The sequence below is a fragment of the Quercus lobata genome, chromosome 3 (assembly GCF_001633185.2).
Source record: "Quercus lobata isolate SW786 chromosome 3, ValleyOak3.0 Primary Assembly, whole genome shotgun sequence".
Lineage (NCBI taxonomy): Eukaryota > Viridiplantae > Streptophyta > Magnoliopsida > Fagales > Fagaceae > Quercus > Quercus lobata.
Window position 1 is genome coordinate 69,292,799 of NC_044906.1, and position 8,575 is coordinate 69,301,373.

The window sequence follows — 8,575 nt, forward strand, 5'->3', positions numbered from 1 at the left end:
TGAAATTAATGGTCAATTGGAAATTGTTTTTTGATTTACGGTAAAATAAAAGGACTTCTAGCGGAAAATGTTTTACATTTTCATTTGTAGTCCTTTCATTTTCCGCCCCACCCAAAACTCATTAACTAAACCTCCACCCCTCCCCCACCCCCACCCCCACTATTGACCACCTAACTACCACCCCCACTAACATCCTCGATTGCCAACCACTACCACCTGCCATTGATCTCTATTTTTTTAATCTAAATCTCTATTTTTTTTAATAATTATTATATATATGCTTGGGAGATAAGAAAATGTGGAAAAGTAGTAGAAAATATGTTTTTGATAGTATTTTCAAAAGATATTTTCACCTATCAAACCAAACACAACCTTAATTTAATATCTTGAAATTATGTGACTTTTCTAGGCTTCTATCTATTGATATGATGATGAAATGCTTTGGAAACAAATATCAAACTAATATTTTATCAAGGCTCATACTCATCTAGATAAGGGTTATCCATGAATCAATGTCAACAAAATTGTAACGAGAAATAAGCAACTTTTTAGCCCATTGTTTTAACTTTCATAGAATTCAATAGCAACACAAAATTCAAGAATGAGATTTCATAAATTCTAACAGAAAAGTGCATGCATTATAATTATAAGTTGTAACCACATACAAACAAAATTGTCTAACATAAATCAATTGGGACAAAGTATAATTTTGGTTAGTAATACTAGAATTTGTCTTATTTTAGTACTATTAAACAAGTTGATTTGTTGATCTAAGCCTTTGAGCTCTTTTTTTAAATGTGTGAATTTAAACTAATGCATATTACATCAAGTAATTTGCTTACTATGTGGCAAATACGTTTTTTTCTATATATATATATATATATATATATTATGTGAAAAAGGGATAATTACACTTTACTCACTTGTGGTTTGCCTCTAATTTGACTTACCTACCCGTGGTTTTAATTTTGACACTTTATCCACATGTGATTCCCTCTGTTACTAATCTGTAACCCACCTCTCCTTCAGCCGTTACTCTAACACATAATATGTCAAAAACAAAAGCCCAAACAGATCAAAACACTTCTCACTTCCAAAACTCACTCCCATCCAACTTGCTCACCAAACTAAGATCCTAGATGCTACAATGCAATGCGCTTGAAACTCTAGACCGAGAACCATCTAGGCTTTGATTGTGCAAGTAACCTGAGGAAGAAGGAGCTTTGATTCTGGGTTCATCTGTTGCTTGGGTGAGTTCATTGTGCAATAATTATATTTTCGATTTTTTCTATTTGATCCATTTGTTTTCTCTTGATTCTGGGTTCATCTATTATGTCAAATTTTGACATCTACGTAAGAAATATAACATCAACACTTGTTATACTAAAAAAGAACTAACTTGATGTGTCTATAATTTTTTGAGGACTAATAATAACCTTCACACGCTTAGCATAGCTTTGTTTATTGCGGATTTGCAAATTGCAATCATCCCTCCCTCCAGTCAAGCAAACGCGTAGGTTGTTCATACGAAAACAACTTTAAAAGTCAGATATTGAAGTGCTAGCCAGATCCTGCCTTAACGACTAAGCCTTTGTCTTTTCATTTTGTATTTATTATCATTTTGTTGACAAAGTATAGCAAAGCTAAACTTCACCCAGCTTATGCAACAAGGCTGGCAGTTGAATTCAATTTTTGCTTAACATGCAAGGAAATGCTGCACTAATTATATTATTCCTAAATTAATTATTATTTTATATTTTATATTTGAGTATAGTTACTGAAAGTTATTAAAACAATATTTTGTTTGAAAGATTTTCACATGTTTGTGACTATTAACACTTTTTGTTGGATGTGTTATGAACATTTACTGAATTTTTTGTTTTGCTTACAAAAATATTAAAAATGTACTGATCAATTTGTTCATGTTTCATCTGAATTCCTGCCTACTTACAAAGGATACATGATAATTCTTAAACGATTGGGATGCCTTGTCACAAAATTGGAAGAATCAAAATCACACTAGCACAGAATTCTATCAATGACTTGTAGATTTTGGAGGGCTTGGGCCTTAGGGGGCCAAGGTTCCCTGTAAAACCATTGATTCCATCAAGAGAATCACTAATAACAAATACCTAGGCATTGGTACTGTTTTGAATTTGCATTTCTGTAGGTTTCTATAAACCATCCTTAAGTATGGAATTCCCTAACTGACATTCTTTGACTGTTGAATGGATCCAAATCCCAGCATAAGATTCTGTACGGAATCACCAAGGAAAACTTGTTTCAAACTTACTCATTTAGTCTGCTCAGCTGTCGAATATTGAATGTCAGCAAGCAACAGATGAACCCAGAATCAAAGCTCCTTCTTCCTCAGGTTACTTGCACGATCAAAGCCCAGATGGTTCTCGATCTAGAGTATTAAGCGCATTGCATTGTAGCATCTAGGATCTTAGTTTGGTGAGCAAGTTGGATGGGAGTGAGTTTTGGGAGTGAGGAGTGTTTTGATATGTTTGGGCTTTTGTTTTTGACATATTATGTGTTAACGGCTGAAGGAGAGGTGAGTTACGAATTAGTATTAGAGGGAATCATAGGTGGGTAAAATGTCAAAATTGAAACCACAGGTAGGCAAGTCAAATTAGAGACAAACCACAGGTGGATAAAGTATAATTATCCCAAAAATAAATAAGGGCGCGCGCACACACACACACACACACATATATATATATATATATATATCATGTGAAAAAATAAATAAGGGCACACCCTAACCCACCTTGTTTGAACCCATTAAAGATTACCCGTAGTGTAGTTTTGCCTTTTTACCTGACTAGGTTCAATGTTGTCTGCTTGTGTCATAGTTCATGAAGGGAGGAATGCATTGATAGTAGTGTAGAAGAACCTTGGAAACAAAAGAAAATTTTTTGTTACAACTTGTTTTATGAGGTCAGGTAAATTCCAATAATTATGGGTTCTATATAAGATTAAAATCTATTATTATTTAGGAAAAAAAACATAAAAATCGAATTTATCAACATAAATATATCATGTGAGATTGTCATGGTCATGGACTGCCTTCCCAAAAATATTAATGCGCCTCCATCTCAATTCTCAGCATCTCCGAAGAATAAAAATAAAAAAAATAATAAAAAATAAAAATAAAAAACCCTTCCTTTTTTTCCTTGGTCTTATATATATTATTTATGTAGGTGTTGAAATAGCCTATTCATCTTTATCTTCGTTATCATCATAGTTGAAGGGTAGTGGCACTGACTTGAAAGCTCGATACTTGCCAACATTGTTCAAATGTTCATTCTCCAATCTGATCAATTATGCATAAAAGTTTAGTATTATCACAAAAACTAAAGAAATTATTGTACCAAAATGACTTATTAAAATCTTAATTTGTTACCTAAAGAAATTCCATATGCCACGACGAATGATCTCTAGGCTAGCTAGAATGGCAATTAAGGAATTTTCATGCAAGAATGACACTTGGAAACCCAATACAGTCTGCATCCATGCAAACCTCAGCAACACATTCAACACCTGCATGGTCATGAAGTAAAAATTAGTAGTGTTACTGTGTTAGATGTTGAGAAAAGCTAAGAAGCCTGCACATGGAGTCATGGACACAGACACAGACACGAGACAGGTAAGGTTGAGATAGTTAATGATTAACATATATCTTTGAGCATATTTTATGTTTATTTTAAGTTTTAAAAATAAATAACATCTATCAAAAGCTATGTAGATGCTACAGTTATTTTTTCTCTTACCATTGCTCCAAAATATACACTTTTGTGAGGGACTAAGAGCTTGTCTCTCAACCAGTGGTTCTTAGATCGACGTTGAAGAAGCCCCCAATCTATAACAAGGTCCCAGTATGTAGCAACAATTGCTGCAATGGCTGAGAAAATCCCGGCTAATGTTTTCCAACCCATTCCCTTGTCAAGACTATAAGCAATCCTCAAGATAACAGCCACAATAGTCAGAAAATACTTAATGCCATTATATCCTTGCATGGGATCTCTCTCTTCAAACAGGCGCCTGAGACACTAAAAATGAAAAGGGAATTAAGTATGCCCATCAAGCAATTATTATTCAACTTGTTGCAGCGTAAGAAGAAGAGCAGTATTTGAGACACAAAAGACTTTCATAAAACTTTTCAAAACTCTCATAGATAGTTAGATGTCAGGTTAAAATTGGTGTAACATCACTTTTACATTATTTTATCATTGGCACCACTTTTAGTATACACCAATTACAACATGATATCATAAATATAATGATTGTGCCTTTTTTCTTTTTTCTTTTTTTTATCCCTAAACTTATTAAGTCAAAGAAATGTCTTGGTACCTGAAGGAATCGAGACCAGTATGGAATTACTGCAACAATGAAAAGGAAAGTTTTGTATACTTTGCTTTCTTCACACCTGTTCTCTCTGTGCTGGAAGTCGCCCCAACCATAGTAGCAAATGTAGAACTCAAAACTTCTCAAGGCTTGCACCTGCAACAAAAGATAGAATAAAATGATCAATGAATGTGATTGGTGATATATTAATGAGTAAATGATTTTTTTTGTGTGTGTTTCAAAAGTTGACACATCAATTTATAACTTAGTAGCTTTATATAATAAAATGTGCAGTAGTTATAGTATCATTCTTGCGCAATTGATAAACAACATGAACCAATTTACGAACCTGGCTAGTGAACTGATCTGCCAAGAAGAAATCTGGGAGTGTCACCTGCAATAGAAAGAAATTCACAAATGTTCATACTTCATACAAAAGCACCCCAGTTTTACTTACTAATCTTATGCATTACGAGTTCTTGACCAATATTTACCTTGTACAAAGGAGCACAGATACAGTGAAAGAGACATGCAAGGAAGAAGAAACGATTTGAGCGATAAATGATGTTAAATGGGCAGAATAATATGATGAACACAAGCTGCAGAGAAAGACAGGATTAGGTGCTACCTATATATTCAGAGGTTAAATGTGGAAATCATCAATTAAGTTTAATAATCTTACAAAAACCAAGGTCAGAGGCAGAATTTCGGTGTATGTTCCATAATTTTTTGTTTTTGGATCCATCTCCATGTCAAGGTTTAAGAGCACACTGGCTAGTGCTAAAACTGCAAGACCAAAACTGAGGAGGAGAACTTCTCGATACCCCAACTCGGTTCCTTGCTTGAATCCAAATATGAAGGAATAATTGACCCGGTATCGCCTCCAGAAGAATATATTGGCAGAAAACATAATCATGTGCAGAACTATAAAGCCAAACAAGCTGCAGGGGTTTCAACATGCGAAACAAAAGAGTTATATATCCCTTTTGTTGGAATTGGAAGTCATGTTCATCTCATGAATCTGTTTTTATTCAGCTAAAACAACTAAATACTGGAAATTTTTTTTTATTTTTTTATTTTTTTTTCTGTTATGTTATAATAATGATGATATTCATTGTTTTCTCTTAGTTTATTTGTTTAAGCTTTTAGGAAAAATGAAATTTTATCATGGTATCATAATAGATAATCCTACAAATTTAGTTTAAGAGGGAATATACCTGTAAAGAGGAAACATGGTGTCCATGTACTGTGTTGCCTTTGGCTTACCCATGAGTTTGCGGGCACGGACAATTAAAATAAGGGCTAATATCAGAGCTACTGTGCAGCCAGCCAAAAAACCTGAAGTTTTTACAAAGACCAAATTCAAGGGAAAGAAATTGATATCAAAATTGGCCCCAATTCACTGTTATGAAGTTTAATTCATACTAACAAAAATTTTTTACCTGTGGAAAATGTTGTCCTATGTCTTTCTCTCATTGCCTGGGGTCTTAAGATTTTCATGCCTTTGGTGCGGTTAGAATTGGAGAAATGTTTGATGAATGTAACTTCAACCCTTTCCATAAGTTTGGTAATCTGAAATGGCAAATGGCATATCAGATTAGAGGAAAGTACTTGACATTAGCAACCCTTTTGTAAGCAAAGCCTAAAGGTTAAGTTCCCCTTTCTTTCTTGCATTTTGCCAATGAATAGAGAAATTTTACCTCATCAGAACTGCCAAGGTTGGAATTATCCACCATTTTCATGTAATATTTTGATGCATTCCTTGAAGTGATCTACAATGTTAAGCTCAAAACATAAGAACCAAAATCAATGTCCAAACCCTAGGAATAAGAGCAGTGTCTGTTTGCTAACAGTTTTTTCTTTAGCATCTTAACATATTTGTTTATGTACAACTTTTTTCTTAATACAACTACACTTGAATCAACTATATACAATTTTTTTTTTTTTTTTTTTTGAGAGGGGAAATACCTTATCATATTTCTTCATGATCTTTGAAAATGCTAGTGTGTTTAAGAAGCTGTTCATTCAAAGCAATATGATTAAGTGCATTCATTTGAAAGAAAGACAAGCATACCCAACCAAATTTAATAATAAACTAGTACCTGTAGTTCTTCAGAAGCCTAAGCTTCTGGTAAAATTCAACAAAAGCTCGCTTAAGTTGATCTTCAACTTTTCTCAAATTTTCCCTCGTGAAATTCAGCTCTGTCTGCATAGGGTAATTGAGGAAGCCCTTAATGGTTGAACGAGGAGTCTCTAGAGTGTTGTTCATTTTCACATGACTAAGTATTTCAAGAGGAGCTGGTCTAGTTCCCTTCATGTTCTTTAGCCTCTGTTCTTGAACCATTTGGTTGACAATTTCATTCTCTTTGTCATCACTTGATTCATCTAATGATGGTCCATGGCTGCTTGGACCCTCTTCAATCACATCCATGGACATGGGAACTCTTCCTGATCATGGAGCATTTGATTTAGTTATTGCAGAGTCTACTAATTGATATCATTTTGCAAACACTTTGATATTTTTGGCCTTGTTATGAATATGAAACTAGTGAAGCATGGTCATAACAAGCCTCTATTTTAGTAAAATAAGTTCACACTACAAACACGTTGCGTATCTAACCAAAAACTCCGTCCCGAAGTGATATTATAGTTTCTACAACTTTTATTACATAAACTGTATAAATTGATTTTCTAATATACTTTTTTTATAATTCGATAATTACAATAATGAGAAAGTGAGATTCAAACCCGTTCTCCTCGTAAAGAAAAGTGCCAAGAAGCTACAGGCTCTTGGTGATACATCATTTTTTTTTAATACAAAATAAATAAATAAAAGTAGTTTAGAAATTTATTTTGTGTGTTATTGATCTGGGCACCAATGAAGTCCATTGTTAGTTTAATTTGTAAGCTTTTTACAGTATAATGGGTAATAATTTAGGCATTTTTCAACACTAGCGGTTAATAACAGTATGAAAAGGCTTCCAAAAAAAAATTAATTAATAAAAAGCTTCAAAAACTTACTACTTGCTCTGGCTCCTTTTGGTGTAGAAGCCGCCACTGCAGCTGCTGAAGCAGCAACATCAGAAGCAAGATGAGTCATCTCCACAGACCTATCAAACCACCCTTGAGGATTCTCCACTTTGATCCTAAAAGCAATCAAAGCATCCATTTGTTTGTTCAACATTGCTGCTTCCTTCATCACCTCCTCCACTTTAGCCTCGTAAAACTTGTTCACTTTATTGAATTCATCGTCAAGTCTCCTAAAGTAAACCAATTCATATTCACCACCTTCATCTGAGGACATGAGAAACGTAGTTTGATAACTTTGTGAGCCACCATGGTTCACAGAATTGACAAGAATGGCTTGGCTTTCAATGTCATCAGAAGCTGATGATGGGCTTGTGGGGTTGTTGTATCTTTGTGTTAAGCCACTAAAAGCTCTATAAAGTGTGAGCTTTCGTTTAAGGCCAGCTGGGGTTGCTGGTGGCTTGGTTCTTTGCCTGAAGCGTTGGATTTCTTTCAAAAGCGATTTAAGTTGATTGTAATCCATGTATGCTTCTTGCCATTCAGGCACCATTTGTGCTGTGAATTCCTTCCCAAATTTCATGGTTTTTTTTTGCCTTTTATTGCAGCACAAAATGAAGAAATATATAGTGAGCTAGTTGACATATATTGAGTGCTCCCTCAGATGTAACTCCTGATGGGTGCGTGGCACCTAGGGTCCAGCCCACTTGCTTGTAACATTAGTCAAAGCTCAATTAGTGAGCTTGCTTCCTCAAGGCTCAAGCTTCCAAAGTCAGCTTTTGTTTTAATGCAAAGCTGAGCAAGCGTGTTAGACACGCTGAGGAGAAAGGAAGGAAAAGAAAAGAAAGGCCATTCGGCCATGGTGTGTGATTGAGAGAGAAATACACTGAGTAAGGGTTGAAGCAGCGTGTGTGAGTTTCATAGAGTGAGCAAAAACACAGAGATGTTCAGCCATTTGAGGTTATGTTCGTGTGAAGAGATAGAGAGAAACACAGCGAAGAGTGTGAGAGAGTGAAAAAGAAAAAGGATATAATTTTTTTTTTCTCAAGTTACACATAAGGAAGATTAATTGATGTTCTCATAGAGTTTTTTAGTGTTACAATCTTGAAGAGTAGGAGCATTTTAGAGGGAGATTTTGCTATTGGATTTGTGGTAAGATTGTATTTACTCTTTGATATTTATTTGTTTTATATCTAATTTA

The 8,575-nt window shown here is 34.5% G+C and overlaps 1 protein-coding gene across 1 annotated transcript; it reads right to left on the bottom strand.

Moving 5' to 3' along the window:
* Positions 1-3,015: 3,015 nt before the first annotated feature.
* Positions 3,016-8,312, bottom strand: LOC115978765 (phosphate transporter PHO1 homolog 3-like). Its single transcript, XM_031100618.1, has 13 exons — positions 7,372-8,312; positions 6,453-6,798; positions 6,319-6,367; positions 6,051-6,122; positions 5,793-5,922; positions 5,568-5,688; positions 5,033-5,291; positions 4,845-4,949; positions 4,700-4,744; positions 4,357-4,506; positions 3,777-4,055; positions 3,410-3,546; positions 3,016-3,319 (listed from the first exon to the last, which is right to left on the bottom strand). The coding sequence occupies exons 1-13, from the start codon at positions 7,955-7,957 to the stop codon at positions 3,220-3,222; spliced, it is 2,379 nt and encodes a 792-aa protein (XP_030956478.1). The 5' UTR covers positions 7,958-8,312; the 3' UTR covers positions 3,016-3,219.
* Between the last annotated feature and the right edge of the window lie 263 nt (positions 8,313-8,575).

Excerpts from the sequence above, each read along its gene's own strand:
- LOC115978765 (XM_031100618.1), bottom strand. The coding sequence starts at position 7,957 with ATGAAATTTGGGAAGGAATTCACAGCACAAATGGTGCCTGAATGGCAA. Across the intron at positions 5,689-5,792 it reads TAGGACAACATTTTCCACAG|GTTTTTTGGCTGGCTGCACA; the intron begins GTAAAAAATTTT and ends TAAAAACTTCAG. Across the intron at positions 5,292-5,567 it reads ACCATGTTTCCTCTTTACAG|CTTGTTTGGCTTTATAGTTC; the intron begins GTATATTCCCTC and ends AAACCCCTGCAG.